General features: G+C 41.6%; 1 protein-coding gene across 1 annotated transcript in view; it reads right to left on the bottom strand.

Moving 5' to 3' along the window:
- Nucleotides 1-20,296, bottom strand: part of LOC132766536 (uncharacterized) — a 40,425-nt gene that overhangs the window by 11,496 nt on the left and 8,633 nt on the right. The window contains exons 5-9 of the mRNA XM_060760883.2: nucleotides 18,424-19,378; nucleotides 15,155-15,323; nucleotides 9,413-9,669; nucleotides 3,874-4,004; nucleotides 852-1,089 (exon numbers count right to left, since the gene is read on the bottom strand). Coding sequence (XP_060616866.2) covers nucleotides 852-1,089; nucleotides 3,874-4,004; nucleotides 9,413-9,669; nucleotides 15,155-15,323; nucleotides 18,424-19,378 — 1,750 coding nt within the window. The remainder of the gene's footprint in view (nucleotides 1-851; nucleotides 1,090-3,873; nucleotides 4,005-9,412; nucleotides 9,670-15,154; nucleotides 15,324-18,423; nucleotides 19,379-20,296) is intronic.

Raw genomic sequence — 20,296 nt, 5'->3', positions numbered from 1 at the left:
CAGAGGTCACTGGTTTTGTTGTGTGTGGAGAACCAGTGAGGATTCTGTAGTCAAAGAACTACAGGGGAAAGCTGATTTTTTGGTATTAAGAATCAGGAAGATTTTGGTTGAGCCAATATAGTGTAGATAAGTCGAGTAACTTATTTATATTAAAAGTAACGGTTGTGGAAAAAGAGGGGAAGCCCTAATAAGCATCTTTGTTGTAACAGAACCATTATAAAGAAAGGATAAGCGTGTGCTTGAAACAATCTGTTAAAGAAAGAAACATCTTTTTAAAGGAACTAAGTTTGAGACCTGTTTGTTAGTAGAATTAGACCTCCTAAGAGTTATTTAAGAATTGTTATGAATGTAACCTTTGAAGATCTGTACCTCTAAGAGAAAGGACACTTTGAAACCATCAAGCTTCTGTACGTCAATAAACTTGTTACAGTTTCTTTTTAAAGTCAAGCCTATGTTACCATTCTTTTCCAAGTCAAGTCACGCTACATATTGAAGAAAGACCAAAGTAGCATTACAAGCTATTGGTTGTGTCATCAGTTTAATAAGTCCTTGCAAATTAGTGGCCAAGCCTCTACAATTAGTAGCAGTAATATACTGGCTCCTTCACAATATTTAATCAACTACCGAGCTTGCAAACTTTTTTGTTTTGTTTGTTTGCTTGTTTGTCTGTTAAAAAATGCAATACAACTGTTTGGTTTGCTCCTGACACGATAAACAAATAGTGATGTAGAAGAAGTTGTTTTTTCGATCTACAACTTCTATGCTAGTTGAAGGAGTCTAAAAACCGTAGTCTTTAAAAAATAAGAGTTATGCCTCACACGGATTATGAGGAATAACAAGCTCTTACTCACTCTCTGGTTCCCGCAGCAGCCTAAGGTTCCTAGCCGGGCCCAGCCGTTCCCAAGGAACGGAAAGGTTGTACCGATGCCCTTCAGCCTTGGTGATCTTCTCCAACCAGGGCAAGTAGTGAGGCAGGCTGCTGAAGACATAGGGGCGGGAACAGGCTTCATCAAAACTGCTTAACACCCCCAGCTGAAGCCATGCCCCACCCTTGGGGTCAGGACAGATCAGTGGAGACCCCACATCACCCTGGATAAGAGAGGAAATATGGAAGAAAAGGGAAAGCGAGATAAGCAAGGAGGGAGGAGATATATTAGCCATCACATTCTTTTCAACAGCTATTTTTTTGTCTGAGATACTTTCTGCAAATTACGGTATATACTCGAATATAAGCCTACTCGAATATAAGCTGAGGCACCTAATTTTACCACAAAATAAACTGGGAAAACGTATTGACTCGAATATAAGCCGAGGGTGGGAAATGCAGCAGCTACTGATCAATTTCAAAATAAACATAGATACCAATACAATTACATTAATTGAGGCATCAGTAGATTAAATGTTTTTGAATATTTACATAGAATCTCTCTATATATAAATGCTCTGTGCATAATAAGTACCTTAAAAACAAAAGAACCAATGAACAAAATCACACCAAATTTGGCAACAAAACGTCTCACTACACAAGGAGTGACCATCACTCAAAAAATTATGATTTTGTCATTTGGGAGTTGTAGTTGCTGGGATTTATAGTTCACCTACAATCAAAGAGCATTCTGAACTCCACCAACAATGGAATTGAACCAATCTTGGCACACAGGACTCCCATGACCAACAGAAAACACTAGAAGGGTTTGATGGGCATTGACCTTGAGTCTGGGAGTTGTAGTTCACCTACATCCAGAGAGCACTGTGGACTCAAACAATGATGGATCTGGACCACACTTGGCATAAATACTCAATATGCCCAAATATAAACACAGATGGAGTTTAGGGGAAATGGAGCTTGACATTTGGGAGTTGTAGTTGCTGGGATTTATAGTTCACCTACAATCAAAGAGCATTCTGCACCCCACCAACGATGGAATTGAACCAAACTTGACACACAGTTCTCCCATGACCAACAGAAAACACTAGAAGAGTTTGGTGGGCATTGACCTTGAATTTGGGAGTTGTAGTTCACCTACATCCAGAGAGCACTGTGGACTCAAACAATGATGGATCTGGACCAAACTCTACACGAATACTCTATATGCCCAAATGTGAACACTGGTGGAGTTTGGGGAAAATAGAATCTTGACATTTGGGAGTTGTAGTTGCTGGGATTTATAGTTCACCTACAATCACAGAGCATTTTGAACCCCATCAACAATAGAATTGGGCCAACCTCCCACACAGAACCCCCATGTGGGCCATAGCAACGCGTGGCACGGGACGGCTAGTTGTAATATAAGACTATTCAACTCTGATTAAACCATTGTTCTTCAATGTAGATGTGCTTATGTATCCTTCCAATAATAGAGTAAAATAATAAATGCAATAATAACAATAATAGAGTAAAAAATAAATGTAATAATAACAATAAAAAGTAAAATAATAAATGTAATAATAATAATGATAACAACAACAGAATAAAATAATAAATAACCTTGACTTGAGTATAAGCCGAGGGGGACTTTTTCAGCCTAAAAAAGGGGCTGAAAAACTAGGCTTATACTCGAGTATATATATAGTATATATGCTGCTGATTTGTAAACATGCAGATTATGTAATATCATGGAAATTTTTTAGGTTGAGTGCTGCTAATATGTATTTTTTATTGTGTCAGTAGCAACTTGAGAAACTGCAAGTCGCTTCTGGTGTGAGATAATTGGTCGTCTGTAGGGACGTTGCCCAGGGGGATACCTGGACATGTTACCATCCTGTGGGAAGCTTCTCTCATGTCCCCGCATAGGAAGCTGAAACTGACAGACGGGAGCTCACCCCGTCTTGCAGATTTGAACCACCAACTTTCTGATCAGCAGTTCAGCCGGCCCAAGGGTTTAACCCATTGCGCCACTGTGGCTCCTTGCTAGTATGCATGTCTCCAGGTGAAACTGTACAAGGGTGGCAGAAAAAAGTGGCCATCCCCATGAACCTTCAGTGGCCAAAAAGAAACTGGACAGTGATAGGATAATAACTTTCAAATCTGGCCATGGTGGTCCATGCTCTTGTTACATCCAGAATAGATTACTGCAATGCGCTCTACGTGGGGCTGCCTTTGAAGACTGTTCAGAAACTTCAACTAGTCCAACGGGCGGCAGCCAGACTATTTACTGGAGCGACATACAGGGAGCGTACCATCCCCCTGTTATGTCAGTTCCACTGGCTGCCAGTCCAGTTCTGAGCACAATTCAAAATGCCGGTCTTGACCTATAAAGCCTTATACGGTTCTAGCCCAGCTTACTAGTCCGAACGTATCTCCCCCTACGACCCACTTTGAAACTTACGATCTTCCGAGGAAGCCCTGCTCTCGTTCCCACCTTTTTCGCTGGAAACGAGGGACAGGGCCTTCTCGGTGATGGTCCCCCAAATGTGGAATTCGCTCCCCAGCGAAATTAGGTCAACAGTCTCCCTCCAGGGAAAAGTTGAAGACGTGGCTATGGGACCAGGCATTTGGATAGCAGGTTGACAATAAAAGTGATGACAATGCTATGGAAAACTGACGATGGACAGGCTTTGGATTAAATTGTTGATTGTCGAACTGAGACTTGACATGCCAACTAATTTCAATTTGTACGGTTTTAAATAGTTTTTAATCTAATGTGAATTTTTTACTTATTATGTAACTGTTTTTTTATCTGTTGTATATGTGGGGCATCGAATTGTTGCCATCTGTAAGCCGCCCTGAATCCCCCTTCGGGAATAGAGAAGGGCGGGGTACAAATATTTGAAATAAACAAATAAATAAACAAATAAACTCATATTCAGTTTACAGGCAGCACTGAAATAGAATAATAGACATGAGCCACTGCCAAGCTTTCTTTCTCTTACCTTGCAAACCCCTTCTTTGCCCATCTGGGCCTTGACACAGAAGATGGCACTGGAGAGTGTGTCTTCCAGCTGGTTGCAGCTGCTGATGTTCAAGATGTCTATGTGATATCTCAATAGTACAGTAGGACCTCCTGGAATAGGAAGAGAATAGGTAGAATCAGTGCCTGCTATTTATTTGTCGTATCAGAACAACCAGTCTAACAGAACAAAGCAACAAACAGAAAAATACATAACTTGTGAGTTTGGTAGCTGGTTAAATGTCCTTTGACCAGTATCTGACCACTTGGAGTGCTTCCGGTGTTGCTGCAAGAAGGTCCTCCATTGTGCATGTGGCAGGGCTCAGGTTGCATTGCAGCAGGTGGTCAGTGGTTTGTTCTTCTCCACACTCGCATGTCGAGGATTCTACTTTGTAGCCCCATTTCTGAAGATTGGCTCTGCATCTCGTGGTGCCAGAGCGCAGTCTGTTCAGTGCCTTCCAAGTTGCCCAGTTTTCTGTGTGCCCAGGAGGGAGTCTCTCATTTGGTATCAGCCATTGGTTGAGGTGCTGGGTTTGAGCCTGCCACTTTTGGACTCTCGCTTGCTGGGGTGTTCCAGCGAGGGTCTCTGTAGATCTTAGAAAACTATGTCTAGATTTAAGTCGTTGGCATGCTGGCTGATACCCAAACAGGGGATGAGCTGGAGATGTCTCTGCCTTGGTCCTTTTGCTGTTGGCTGCTACTTCCCGGCAGATGCCTGGTGGTGCAATACCGGGTAAGCAGTGTAATTTCTCCAGTGGTGTAGGGCGCAGACACCCCATGATAATGCGGCATGTCTCATTAAGAGCCACATCCACTGTTTTAGTATGGTGAGATGTGTTCCACACTGGGCATGCATACTCAGCAGCAGAGTAGCACAGCGCAAGGGCAGATGTCTTCACTGTATCTGGTTGTGATCCCCAGGTTGTGCCAGTCAGCTTTCGTATGATATTGTTTCTAGCACCCACTTTTTGCTTGATGTTCAGGCAGTGCTTCTTGTACGTAAGAGCACGGTCCAGAGTGACTCCCAGGTATTTGGGTGTGCTGCAATGCTCCAGTGGGATTCCTTCCCAGGTGATCTTCAGAGCTCGGGATGCTTCTAAGGCTGATCTAAGGCCCCTTCTACACTGCCATATAAAGCAGATTATCTGCTTTCTCACCCTAGGGGGTGAGAAAGGCGGGGTAGAAATGACCGAAATAAATTATACGGCATTGTGGATTAATATAATCCAGTTCAATGCAGATAATATGGATTATTTGATTTGGATTATACGGCAGTGTAGAAAGGTCCTAATTTTAGATTGCAGATTATGCCCGCTGCACACAGTGCTCACTAGCCAACACACAATTTGGTTCCTAAAATGTTAGCCATGTTTCTGGGTATATTTGATCTGCTGATTCCAAAAATTGTACCAGTTTCCTTCTCTCAACTCTAGTGTTTGAGATACAAAACATATGCCATCTACCAGTCACCATCTGTAAGACTGTAGGATCTATATAGCAATATTAAATAACCACTCACAAGCCGGTTTTGCTTTGAAATGGATATATTGCTTGTATCTCTGCAGCAAAGAAAGACACTACTGACTTTTTCTCACCACCACTTGTCACGGAGGGAATTTGTGATGTCTTCATGCCGTCAGAAATTGACTCCTGACACCATCTGCTCACGCATAAGGAATCACGATAAGCATATCCAAAAAACTAGAGCTGATGTGGTCTATCCAATGCAATGTTCTGAATCAGCCTCCCAAGGAACATCCCCATGAAATTGGGGTGGGGGCAGGGCTGTGTAATCATTGGAAATGCAATAAAATGCATAGAAAATAATCTGTCAAAAAGAGTTTGGATAAGGTATTTTGATGTACTCAAGGGGATAATGCAAGTTACAGACTCTTCCAAAGTTATTTTTCCAAACCCTGATGACCAGCTACTGGTATAAAGCAAATGAGTTGGCAAGAAAGTTCAACACAAGCTGTCTAAATTAGAGTTGAAGCAAGAAAAAGAAACCATGGGTGTGGGAGTGTGTGATATGAGTCTGTGGGGAGTAGCTCCAGTTCCAAGGAAAGCTTAAAAACAGAAACTCATCTGAAATACTGTTATATGCCAGAAGTTTCACCAGAGGCTCGTCAGAGGCAGAATACGCTTAAAATTAATATACCGTATATTATGGTGTATAAGACTACTTTTTAACCCAAGAAAATCTTCTCAAAAGTCAGGGGTTATCTTATACGTGGGAGTCGTCTTATATGCTGGAGTAGCCTTATGCATGGGAGTTGTCTTATATGCCGGGAGTCGTCTTATAGAGCGGGTGCTGAAACTTCCAATCCGGTTGGAGAATCTGTGGTTGCTGCATATTGTGGGGGAGCTCAAAAATGGCAGTGGTCACGTCCCTGCCATATGCAGTGACTGTATGAAAGCATTAAAGGCGACACTGTACAAGTACGGTAGAAGAAAATCCATTCATCAGGATTCGTGGACTTAATGTGGTCCCGATGGTGAGGTAAAGGGGCACCTCAGCGGGAAGATGTAAGTGAAGGGCAGAGCAAGCTGCAGGCATCCAGGGTGCCCGGGGTATAGAAAAAAACGATAGAGTGGCTCTGGGCCCAGAAAAACACACCTCTTTTACTTATCTGGTCCGCCCTTGTATTCTATTACCGTACCTCCTCCTCTGCCTTTCAGATCTCGCTCCTGAAGACTGCAGTGAAGCGGTGCAGGTGCGTATGTGTGAGATCTGAGAGGCAGAGAAGGAGGTCCAGTAATAGGAAAATTACCATATTGAAATCAAATCTGATGCTTTTAAAAATTTTATTTGGTGTGTGTTGGAAGAGGGGTAGTCTTATACGGCGAGTATATCCCAAACTATATTTTAACTGGAAAAGCTGGGGATTGTCTTATATGCTGGAATATATGGTAAATTAATATGGATTTTGAGGACTCACAGTCAGTAAAATTACTGGAGTCATCGAATCACTAAACAGCAAAACAGAATCACTGACACAGCTGAGCAACACAAAAGAATGCATGTGACTGACTGACACGTGGTGGCTTGAGTACATGACGTGACATCGATCGCTTGCCCTCCCCCCTGGCCTCCCATGCTCATCCAATGTCCTACTCCACAGTGGCACCCGCATAGCAACAGATTAATTAAAATGAATAAAGGTTTAAAATGTTAAATGTCTTGCAGACCATATTTTAGTTTTTGCAGACCAGCGGTGGTCCGTGGACCACTAGTTGGGAATGACTGATTTAAACTTTGCCTCAGAGAACCTACCTCCTACTTAATGCTATCATTCTTATAGTACCACAAAAACTGAAAACTAATTGAGCTATTTAATCTAACTCCTTGACCAAATAATACCTCAATAATATGCAATCTTGTTATCTTGTTACCTATCCAAACGCATGTCCCCTTATGAACCTTCTAGATCCTTAAGATCGTCTGTGGGGGCCCTGCTCTTGTTACCAACTTTGTCACAGATACGTTCGGCAGAGACGAGTAACAGGACCTTCTTGGTGGTGGCCCTTTGGCTATGGAACACCCTCCCTATAGATATTAGATCAGTCACCTCCCTTTTAACATTCAGGAAAAAAGTCAAGACATGGCTTTTTGAGCAAGCGTTTGCAAATGCAGAGTAACAGACATAGGACAACAGAATGACTAGGCCAGGGGTCCTCAAACTAAGGCCCGCAGGCCAACCTAAGTCTGAAATGACTTGAAAGCACACAACAACAACAACAAAAACAACAACAACAACAACAACAGTCCTATCTCATCAGCCAAAAACAGGCCTATACTTCCCATTGAAATACTAATAAGTTTAAATTTGTTTAAATTGTTTTTCATTTTAATTACTGTATTTTTAAAGTGTTTTTGCACTACAAATAAAATATGTGTAGTGTGCATTCATGTTTTTTTTCAAATTATAATCCAGCCTTCCAACAGTTGGAGGGACTGTGACCTGGTCCTCTGTTTAAAAAGTTTGAGGACCCCTGGACTAGACAAAGAGACCGGACAACATTTTTAACAAGGATACACTATGGATTTATATTTTACTAGCCGTCCCCTGCCACACGTTGCTGTGGCCCACATGGGGTTCTGTGTGGGAGGTTTGCCCCAATTCTATTGTTGGTGGGGTTCAGAATGCTCTTTGATTGTAGGTGAACTATATATTCCAGCAACTACAACTCCCAAATGACAAAAATATTTTTTTTGAGTGAAGGACATACATTGATTGGGTTGTTAGGTGTCTTGTGTCTGAATTTGGTGTCAATTCGTCCAGAGGTTTTTGAGTTCTGTTAATCTCACAAACAAACATTACATTTTTATTTGATTAGATTGATTCTGTTTAGTTTTTATTATATGTAATGTTTTAATTGTATTTATGATATTGTATGCATTGAATTTTACCCTGTAAACTGCCTTGAGTCCCCTGCGGGATGAGAAAGGCAGTATAAAAATAAAAATAAAATAAAATAAAATAATCTATGTCATCCAGATCTCAGTGCAACACAAATTGAGGGAAAATACTGTGTCTATGCAGATGACACCACTCTGATGGCCGAAAGCGAGGAGGAGTTGAGGAGCCTTCTAATCAAGGTAAAAGAAGAAAGCGCAAAAGCTGGGTTGCAGATAAACATTAAAAAAAAACCAAGATTATGGCAACAAGAATGATTGACAACTGGGAAATAGAGGGAGAAAATGTGGAGGGAGGGAGAAATGTGTATTTCTAGGTGCAAAGATTATTGCAGACGCAGACTGTGGCCAGGAAATCAGAAGACGTTTACTTCTTGGGAGGAGAGCAATGTCCAATCTCGATAAAATAGTAAAGAGTAGAGACATCAGACTGGCAACAAAGATCCGCCTAGTCAAAGCCATGGTATTCCCTGTAGTAACCTACGGATGTGAGAGCTGGACCTTAGGGAAGGCTGAGCGAAGGAAGATCGATGCTTTTGAGCTGTGGTGTTGGAGGAAAGTGCTGAGAGTGCCTTGGACTGCGAGAAGATCCAACCAGTCCATCCTCCAGGAAATAAAGCCCGACCGCTCATTGGAGGGAAGGATACTAGAGACAAAGTTGAAGTACTTTGGCCACATCATGAGGAGACAGCAAAGCCTAGAGAAAACAACGATGCTGGGGAAAATGGAAGGAAAAAGGAAGAAGGGCCAACCAAGGGCAAGATGGATGGATGGCATCCTTAAAGTGACTGGACTGACCTTGAAGGAGCTGGGGGTGGTGATGGCCGACAGGGAGCTCTGGCGTGGGCTGGTCCATGAGGTCACGAAGAGTCAGAGACGACTGAACGAATGAACAACAACAATGTTTTAATGTATTTATGATATTGTATGCATTGAATTTTACCCTGTAAATTGCCTTGAGTGACCTGTGGGCTGAGAAAGGCGGTATAAAAATAAAATAAAATAATCTATGTCACTCAGATCACACTGCAACACAAACTGAGGGAAAATACTGTGTCTAGATTAACCAGGAAGTGAAATCAAACCGCTATCTGACACAACTCACCCTCTAGCACAGTCCAGCCTGGTAGCCAACAGTCTCTGAAATCACCCGTCATATCTGCTTTTCCTGAGAAACAAATGGGTGAAACAAGAGGCCCAAAATCCAGCGGCTTCTCCAGTTCCAAAAGTCCCAGGTTGTGAAGGTCTCCCTGTTTCAATGACTTGGGGTGTGTCAGAGCCTGGCGGATCTGAACTGAGCGCGTCGGCTTAGAGACATCTATCAGTCCAACCTGTACCAGCGCCAAATCCTCCGAATTCTTTCTGAAACAGAGACACAGTGATATGAAATGGATAAGCAGGGTAATGCATACTTTTAACAATCGCTGACTGGAGAAATTGACCTTTAAGCACTTTGTTCTACATACTGTATTTCTACAGTATGTAGAAATACTGTATTTCTACAGTATTTCTACATCCCGCTTAGATTACTGCAACGCTCTCTACGTGGGGTTGCCTCTGAAGACTGCCCGGAAGCTGCAGCAAGTACAACGCGCGGCAGCCAGATTACTAACGGGTGCGGGGTACAGGGAGCACACCACTCCGCTGTTACTCAAACTCCACTGGCTGCCGATTAGCTTCCGAGCACAATTCAAAGTGCTGGTGTTAACCTATAAAGTCCTAAACGACTCCGGCCCTGTTTACCTTTCCAAACGTATTCTCCCCTACGAACCATCAAGACCACTAAGATCGTCTGGAGGGGGCCTGCTCTCGGTCCCTCCGCCTGCACAAGCACGGCTGGTGGGGACAAGGGACAGGGCCTTCTCGATGGTGGCCCCTCGACTTTGGAACTCCCTGCCATTAGAGATCAGAACTGCCCCCTCCCTCATGACGTTCAGGAAACTAACAAAGACCTGGTTGTGGAACGCGGCATTTGACAACTGATTTAATTCTTTGCCCACATGAAAGGAGGATGATGAATGGGATTGTGATGGTGTCGGACGATTTGGCTCTTTTAACTGGGATAATAATGTTTTAAGGATTAAGGAGGGTACAAGATATGTGGAAACAAGATGGAGAGATAATTAATTGGCCAGAGTTTTTGGAAAAGGGGGGGGGGGGAAGAAAATTGGTTAAAATTAAGAGGGATTTGGGAAAAAGTAAAAAAAAGAGGGTGCAAAACCCACTGAAGAACTAAAGGTAGACAAATTGCTAAATGCAAGAGAAAAGACAAGTAAAGGAACAGTGGCAAAATATATATAATTTAATGGTAGAAGATAAAGAGTTTAGGATTAGAGCAATAAGTAATAAATGGAATGGAATTAAATCATTACAGACAAGAGAAATAGAGGAAATAATTAGGAACATGAATAAAATAAAAATAGAAAAATATAATGAATTAGAAAAAAAGATGATATTAAGATGGTATAGAACTCCTGAACAATTGGCTTATATGTTAAAAGGAAAGAATTCGAAGTGTTGGCATTGTAATAAGGGAAAAGGTACTTACACACACATGTAGTGGGAGTGTTCTGAAATAAAAAAATTCTGGCAAATCATACAAGTAAAAATTCAGGAGATATTCCAGATAAGAATTCAAATTAATAATGATTTGCTACTTTGGGGAGTGTTGGATCATCCGAGTATAATAATTAATTGCCAGGAGTTATTTAAGGTAACAATAAGAGCAGCCCATGCAGTGATTGCCAGAGGATGGAAAGACAAATCGAAATGGACGTTAACTAATTGGAATGATTACATGTATGACCAAGTGCTGTTAGACATTACGGGAATTATGACCAAGCAAACACCAAGAATGGACAAAGAAAAGATCATTACAAATAGATGGAAGGGCTACTTCAACTGGGTGAAAAATGGAGGAGCCAACGATTACATCAAAGAAAAAACACTAAGACTTTACCAGTGGCTGGATCTGCAAGATTAGCTAGAAATATACTGTGGTTGAAGAGGGAGGGAGGGTGGGAGAGAGGGAGGGAAGGTGGAGATAAGGTAATATACACCAGTCTAAATTAGTATAATATCTTTAATATTTGTTGAATTATTCAGGTTTTATATGTGTAACACTTGGAATTTGGCTTACTGATCTGTGTGTATAATATAATAAAAAAATAATAATAATGTTTTAATGTGTATGGTGCTGATATTTTAATCGTGTAATGAAGTGGCATTGTGTTGTTATTGTATATTTTTTGTATGTTAACACATGTTGTGAACCGGTCCGAATCCCTCTTTGAAGGTGAGAGGGTCGGTATATAAAACCTCGAAATAAATAATAAATAAATAAATTTATTCTGCCTTTGGATCTTAAAAGAACACTGAAAGCAGCCACAGCTTGGAAAAATGCATACAAATAACTTGTTTGTAATTAGCTCCTTTTCCCTATAAAATTAAAGTATAATTGCTAATGTACCAAATAGTAATCTCACGCCTCTTACTGTCACTGTAATAGTTTTAGTTACCGTATATACTCGAGTATAAGCCGACCCAAATATAAGCCGAACTCTTACTTCTGGGTTTGAATAATAATAATAATAATAATAATAATAATAATAATAATAATAATAGACTTAATGTCAAGGGAAAATCTTTGCCTTTACTTAGTGTAAAATGAAATATTTGGTCTAATAATACTTAATAATTCAATAATGATGTAGAATACAATATTTGATATAATAATCTATATAAATAATAAAAAAATTGTAAATAATAAATAATTACAATAATGTAATATACGATAATCTATATAAATAAAAATCTAATGTTCATTTGGTGGGATTAACATAACTCAGAAACCATTGGACAAATTGACACCAAATTTGGACATTATACCCGTAACAGACCAATGAGTATTATTTATTTATTTGTCGTGTCAGAACAACCAGTCTAACAGAACAAAGCAAACAAACAGAAAAATACACAACTTGTGAGTTTGGTAGCTCGTTAAATGTCCTTTGACCAGTATCTGGCCACTTGGAGTACTTCCGGTGTTGCTGCAAGAAGGTCCTCCATTGTGCATGTGGCAGGGCTCAGGTTGCATTGCAGCAGGTGGTCAGTGGTTTGTTCTTCTCCACACTCGCATGTCGAGGATTCCACTTTGTAGCCCCATTTCTGAAGGTTGGCTCTGCATCTCGTGGTGCCAGAGCACAGTCTGTTCAATGCCTTCCAAGTCGCCCAGTCTTCTGTGTTCCCAGGAGGGAGTCTCTCATTTGGTATCAGTCATTGATTGAGGTTCTGGGTTTGAGCCTGCCACTTTTGGACTCTCGCTTGCTGGGGTGTTCCAGCGAGGGTCTCTGTAGATCTTAGAAAATTATGTCTAGATTTAAGTCGTTGGCATGCTGGCTGATACCCAAACAGGGGATGAGCTGGAGATGTCACTGCCTTGGTCCTTTCACTATTGGCTGCTACTTCCCGGAGGATGCCAGGTGGTACAATACCGGCTAAGCAGTGTAATTTCTCCAGTGGTGTAGGGCGCAGACACCCCGTGATAATGCGGCATGTCTCATTAAGAGCCACATCTACTGTTTTAGTATGGTGAGATGTGTTCCACACTGGGCATGCATACTCAGAAGCAGAGTAGCACAGCACAGCGCAAGGGCAGATGTCTTCACTGTATCTGATTGCGATCCCCAGGTTGTGCCAATGACCAAAGAGTGACCATCACTCATAACCCCCCCCCCCAAACCAGCAGAAAGTACTTCAAAACCCAAAAAATCTAAATGACGAAAAGCTAAATGACGATACAGAAAAAGGGAAGGGAAGGGAGAAAGAAAGAAAGAAAGAAAGAAAGAAAGAAAGAGCGAAGGAAGGATGGAGAGAAAGAAGAAGTTAAGAAAAAGGGGGAAAGAAGGAAAGAGGTAGAGAAGGAAGGTGAGAAGGAAAAAAGAAAAGGGAAGGAAGGAAAGAAACAGAGCGAAGGAAGGAAGGAAACAGCGAAGGAAGGAAGGAAAGAAGGAGAGAAAGAGGATGGAAGGTTGGCCACAGCAACGTGTGGCAGGTACAGCTAGTATAGTATAAAACCATAACCTTAAATGTGTTGTGTTATAGGCTGGCCCCATATATTTTGAAAACTAACTAAATGTAATAACTTGAATTGCTTCTGAGTCACAAGAAAATAAATTTTATTTTAAAATATGTACAGTAGTTACTAGTTACATACGTACAACGATGTCTGTAATAAGTTTTGAGCTTATTTTTCTCTCTCTTTTTCAAAATATTTTATTCTTTGCTGCTTCCAGCATGCTGACATTTGTCCACCTGCCCCAAGTCTATTCCCCCTTTCACCACTCTATCCCCAAAATAGTTAAATCAACAATATGATTTACTTTCTTGCACTAAAGCACAGGTGAGTTTGGCTACTGATGGCAAACATACTGATTTATTGTCTTACTGATTCCCATCCAAAATAGAATCATAGAATCATAGAATCAAAGAGTTGGAAGAGACCTCATGGGCCATCCAGTCCAACCCCCTGCCAAGAAGCAGGAATATTGCATTCAAATCACCCCTGACAAATGGCCATCCAGCCTCTGCTTAAAAGCTTCCAAAGAAGGAGCCTCCACCACACTCCGGGGCAGAGAGTTCCACTGCTGAACGGCTCTCACAGACAGGAAGTTCTTCCTAATGTTCAGATGGAATCTCCTCTCTTGTAGTTTGAAGCCATTGTTCTGCGTCCTAGTCTCCAAGGAAGCAGAAAACAAGCTTGCTCCCTCCTCCCTGTGGCTTCCTCTCACATATTTATACATGGCTATCATATCTCCTCTCCTCTCTAGAATTAAATGAATAAAATAAATCTATCAATATTGAAGTTAACTGGAACCATCTGTACCTAGGGCTTTATGTTTCAAAGGTTTTAATAATCACATGAATTTTTGAGCAGGCATATTTTGAGCTGAAAGGTTCTTATGTTCTTTTGTAATCTCAAATGGCAATTTTATGTAAGAAGATCAGTGCATTGTTCACATAGCTGAAGCACTGAGCTGCAGACTTCCACTTAAACTTATCTTGTAATTTCACAACATTTTTCTACTACTGGAATCATTAATCCTATTAAAAGTGTCGACATTTTTGAGTTCAAGCCATTAAATGCTAATCAAGGTGGTGAGTTGAAACATTCACACCTAGCTCCAGCAGACAAAAGTCCTTTGTCCCACCCAGATCTTTCCACAGATATATAAACCCATTTTCCTACTTCCAACAGACCTCACTACCTCTGAGGATGCTTGCCATAGATGCAGGCGAAACGTCAGGAGAAAATGCCTCTAGAACATGGCCATATAGCCCGGAAAACCTACAACAACTCAATTACACTTTTATTGTATTGTCGAAGGCTTTCATGGCTGGAATCACTAGGTTCTTGTGGGTTTTTTCGGGCTATAGGGCCATGTTCTAGAGGCATTTCTCCTGATGTTTCACCTGCATCTATGGCAAGCATCCTCAGAGGTAGTGAGGATACTTGCCATAGATGCAGGTGAAACGTCAGGAGAAATGCCTCTAGAACATGGCCATATAGCCCGGAAAACCTACAACAACTCAATTACATTTTTATTGTATTGTCGAAGGCTTTCATGGCTGGAATCACTAGGTTCTTGTGGGTTTTTTCGGGCTATAGGGCCATGTTCTAGAGGCATTTCTCCTGACGTTTCGCCTGCATCTATGGCAAGCATCCTCTGTAATCATTTGAATGGAGGAAGTAGATTCCAAACGATGCCATGTACCATCTAAAACTATTCTAAGGCACAGAGACAAAGCACCCAAACCTGAACTGAATAAGAAAGAATAAGGCACTCACATAAGATTGGCACAGTTGGCTGTGGTTAAAATCCACCAACGGTTGAGAATGGAGCCAGCACAAAAGTGTTGGATGGATAGGCTGAGAGAAACAATCCAGGGAAATTCACCCATTTCAGCCTCAGAGCAGCTTGGACACTTTGGCACAAATCCAGGCCTCAGCCCACACCCTAAGGAGAAAGATCGAAACATTAGAAATGGGATTTGTTGGCCTTCAGACCTCAGATTCTCTGACAAAAGTCTGAAGTGAGCTTATTTAGTTATGTTTATTCTGTGCCGGAGCGCTAGAATAAGTACCTTATTCTAACGCTCCGGCACAGAATAAACATAACTAGCTGCGCCCATACCTTGTGAAGCCAGACTTGGCCACGGTGGTCCACACTCTCATTACATCCAGGATAGACTACTGCAACACATTCTACATGGGGTTGCCTTTGAATACTGTTCGGAAACTTCAAATAGTCTAACGAGAGGCAGCCAGGTTAATAACTGGGGCGGCATACAGGGAGCATACAACTCCCATGTTACGCCAGCTCCACTGGCAGCCAGTTTGCTAATGGGCACAATTCAAAGTGCTGGCTTTGGTCTATAAAGCCCTAAATGGCCCCAGCCCAATTTACCTGTCCGAACGCATCTCTCCCTATGAATCATTGCAGAGATTAAAATCCTGGCTCTGTTCTTCATCCCACCATTGTCACAGGCATGATTGATGGGGACAAGAGACAAGGCCTTCTCGGTGATGACCCCCGGCTATGGAACTCCCTTCCTGGCGAGATCCGATCGGCCCCCTCCCTCCTGTCCTTCAGAAGGATGGTAAAAACTTGGTTGTGGGACCAAGCTTTCAGGACAGGGCAATAAAGCAGCAATAGAAGAGATGACCAGGCCAATTAGATTTGACGCTGATGACTAGGACGGTTTTAAATTGGTGTATTTTAATATTGAGATTAATGTTTATGTGTGCATATATGAATTCTTATCCCGGCATTGAATGTTTGCCATATATATGCTGTGCTCCGCCCTAAGTCCCTTTCGGGGTGAGAAGGGCGGAATATAAATGTTTTAAATACATAAATAAATAAATACCGTATATACTCAAGTATAAGCTGTGACGGCGCATCTGGCCCCACTTGTATGTGAATGTACAGTTGAATTGTTTGGCTATCTACTGCTTTCTATCAATGTTGTTTGCATCTGTTGAATTGCCTCCCCTGCTTAATTGTTTGGCTCCTCCCCTTCCTGGGGAAGAGGGATGGACTTTCTTTTAATTCTACCATCAAACATCCCAGCAGATGGGCGTGAGAAAGGCTTAGCTCCAAAAGCCCTCAGTTAAGTCATCTCTCTTAAGTTTGTACTCTTAAGAATCATTCTTCATATCCAGCTCACCTGGACGACATTGCGGAATCTTAAGCGCCTTCAAACCAGTCCTCTGGCATCAAGAGGAAGACTTTGACCTTCAACATAGGTCATTGGGCTGGGGTTGTGAATGCTCAGGCATTCACAACCATTGAGAAAGAGGGAACTTGGAAAGCTTCTCAGCTGCAAAACTCCTTGGACCCAAGACTCCAAAGACTGTAACGTATGTTTTCTTTACCCCTTTTGAATATCAAGTTTATGCCTAAGGAAGATAACTCATTGTGAACAATAAAGCTTATTTCGAGTTATCTGTAGTGTCTTGATCCTTGGACGTTCCAGTTCTCTAAAGGAGGGCAAGAAGCAATCCCCTGGGGAGAGATGTCACGTCCATGTTTCTTTCACTAAGATCTATAGACCCCAGGCATGATGGCACATAAGCTGACCCAAATATAAGCTGAGGCACCTAATTTTACCACAGAAAACTGAGAAAACAGATTGACTTGAGTATAAGCCGAGGGTGGGAAATGCAGCAGCTACTGGTAAATTGCAAAATAAAAATAGATACCAATAAAATTACATTAATTGAGGAATCAGTAGGTTATATATTTTTGAATATTTACAAAAATGGTAATTTAAGATAAGTCTGTCCAACTCTGATTAAATGATTATTTACCTTCTTCAATGTAAATGTGCTTACGTATCCTTCCAATAATAATAGCGAGAGTAACATAATAAATGTAATAATAACAACAATAATAAAAAGAGTAAAATAATGAATGTAGCAATAACAACAATTATACAGTAAAATAATAAAGTATAATAATAGAGTAAAATGATAAATGTAATAATAAAAATGACTTGGCCATGGTGATACACGCTCTGGTTACATCCCGTATAGACTACTGCAACGCTCTCTACGTGGGGTTGCCTCTGAAGACTGCCCGGAAGCTACAACTAGTCCAATGAGCGGCAGCCAGACTACTAACAGGAGCGGTGTACAGGGAGCATACTACTCCTCTGTTGCATCAGCTCCACTGCCTGCCAATCAGCTTCCGAGCACAATTCAAAATGCTGGTGTTGACCTATAAATCCCTAAACGGTTCCGGCCAAATTTACCTGTCTGAATGGATTCTCCCCATGAACCATCAAGGTTGTTAAGATCTTCTGGAGGGGCTTTGCTCTCAGTCCCACCTCTTTCGCAATCGCGCTTGGTGGGAACGAGGGACAGGGCCTTCTCGGTGGTGGCCCCTCTGCTCTGGAACTTCCTCCCGATGGAGATTAGATCTGCCTCTTCCCTCCTAACTTTTAGAAAGCTGGTAAAATCATGGCTTTGGGACACTGCATTTGCAGATTGATGACTGAGTCAATAACTGTTGACCTACTGGCGGATGGCGGTGAATTTGTAATTCGGGATTTCACTCTGACGAACTGACTTTTTTGTAAATGGTATGAATTGTATTTTAATGTATTTTATATTGATGATGTATATTTGCTTTATCTTATTGTACTGAATCCTTTGTTGTTAGCCAGCCTGTGTCCCTCTCCGGAGGTTGAGAAGACCGGGTTATAAAAACTCTAAATAATAATAATAATAATAATAAATAGAATAAAATAATAAATGAAAATGAAAATAATAATAATAATAATAAATAGAATAAAATAATAAATGAAATAATAATAATAATAATAATAATAATAATAATAATAATAATAATAATAATAGAGTAAAATAATAAATAACCTTGACTCGAGTATAAGCCGAGGGGGACTTTTTCAGCCTAAAGAAAGGGCTGAAAAACTAGGCTTATACTCGAGTATATACAGTAAATAAATAGTGGTGGAATGGAGAGTGAGTAGGAACTGGTAAAATGGGAAATCCCATATTTTGAAATGTGAACTTCTTGGCTAAACACTCACCAACTTTGCGATCTATCAGAATGGCCATCTTGCTGAGTTGGTAGGTATGAGAGTCACTGTTCCACGCCAGTCCTATCTCACACTGCTTTGACTTCACTTGCACCGGGAGTCCCAAATGGGGAATTACGGGTGGGACACGTAACGCCGGTGCAGGATCGGTGGATCGGCTTTCTTCTCTCTTGACCCTGGTGAACCGGGAAGCCGCAACAACAAAACTAACAGGTGCACCTCGATTAACATCAGTTGTAGGCATGGGGGATGTTGTTCTTGGTGTGGTCGCAGGTATTATTATCACATGTGGTGGTTTGAAGGTTGGGGTTTTTACAGTTGCTTGTTTGGGTGTCGAAGAGGCTATTGGTGCTGATGTTTGCGTTGTAGATGGCTGTTGTGCTGTTGTGGATGTTACAAATAACTGTTGTGCTGTTGTGGATGTTACAAATAACTGTTGTGCTGTTGTGGATGTTACAAATAACTGTTGTGCTGCTGTTGATGTTTGCAGAATAGTTGTGGGGGGAACTGCAGGTGTTTCTTTGACTGTTGTAGATGATTGAGTAGTAGCTGTAAGTGGATTTGTAGTTTGGAAAACATAATGCATGATTTTTGGTGTTTCCTGTGATAATTTTTGGGCTGTGGAAGGTGCTATAAGAATTACATTATTGGCCGTGGAGGAAGGCTTTGCTGGTGGTGTTGATGGTTTTAAAGAGACGTGCTTAATTACATATGCTTTTAGAGTTGGTGGAGATGTCAAATATGATACTTGTTCTGGTACAGGAGATGGTGCCTCAGTATCAGTATCCTCTATTGCTCCTTCTTTCTTCAACCACTGCAGATGAGATAGAAGCTGGGAAGCCAGGATAGGAGCTGTGCAGTTCTCCAAGCTCTGGGTCACGATGCCCATGGCTTCCCATTGCCCATTGCGTGGGTTATGACAGATCACAGGACTGCCAACAGGCACCTGTAACAGAAGGAGAGAGAGATATTAAGACTCAGATATGGAATGAGATACCTGAGGGGGAGCCTAAAACTATTATTATTATTATTATTATTATTATTATTTGAAACACAACAAGATGAGTCCACAGCAAACAAGATGACTCTGTTGGCTGTTGTATTGGATCACACGTTGGACACTTCCCAAGTGTCTAGGACTGTGTGATGTATCAACGAATAATGTGTGCAGATCCCAGTAAGGTGGCCTTTTGCTCTCTTCTCCCCGCTTGGAGTCTCAGAAATAAATGTTGTTATTATTGAGTGGACCGGGGCCACTCAATTCCAGGGCCAATTAAAGGACTATAAAAAGGTCTGGGCTGGAAGAAAAGGTGCCCTCAGATGACAGGGATCTGGGGAATGGATGGGGTACAAGGCCAAGTCCTATCTGTTGGACCAAGGGCTTGAGACTTGAGACTAGTCATTATTTATTTTATTTTATTTATTTACGTTACTTGTATACCGCAGTTTCTCAGCCCAACAGGCGACTCAACGCGGTTTACAACAAGGATAAGAATCAATCAACGATATACAATTTAAAACCATAAAAGCATAATATACAATATTGACACAACAATAGACAACACAATGCATCTCATAACTAGAGTCGTGATCCAATCCGTCGTCCAAATTTCCATTCCTGTAATCATCACATTCATTGCATTGTTTAACCGAATGCCCGTTCAAACATCCAAGTTTTTAATCTTCTTCGGAACACCATTAGCGAGGGGGCTGATCTTACCTCCATAGGAAGGGCGTTCCACAGCCGGGGGGCCACCACAGAAAAGGCCCTGTCTCTCGTCCCCGCCAGCCGCACCTGTGAAGCAGGCGGGATAGAGAGCAGGGCCTCCCCAGAAGATCTTAGGGTCCTGGCGGGCTGATAGGC

The sequence above is a fragment of the Anolis sagrei genome, chromosome 2 (assembly GCF_037176765.1).
Source record: "Anolis sagrei isolate rAnoSag1 chromosome 2, rAnoSag1.mat, whole genome shotgun sequence".
Classification (NCBI taxonomy): Eukaryota; Metazoa; Chordata; class Lepidosauria; order Squamata; family Dactyloidae; genus Anolis; species Anolis sagrei.
This window is presented reverse-complemented; position numbering and strand designations above follow the sequence as displayed.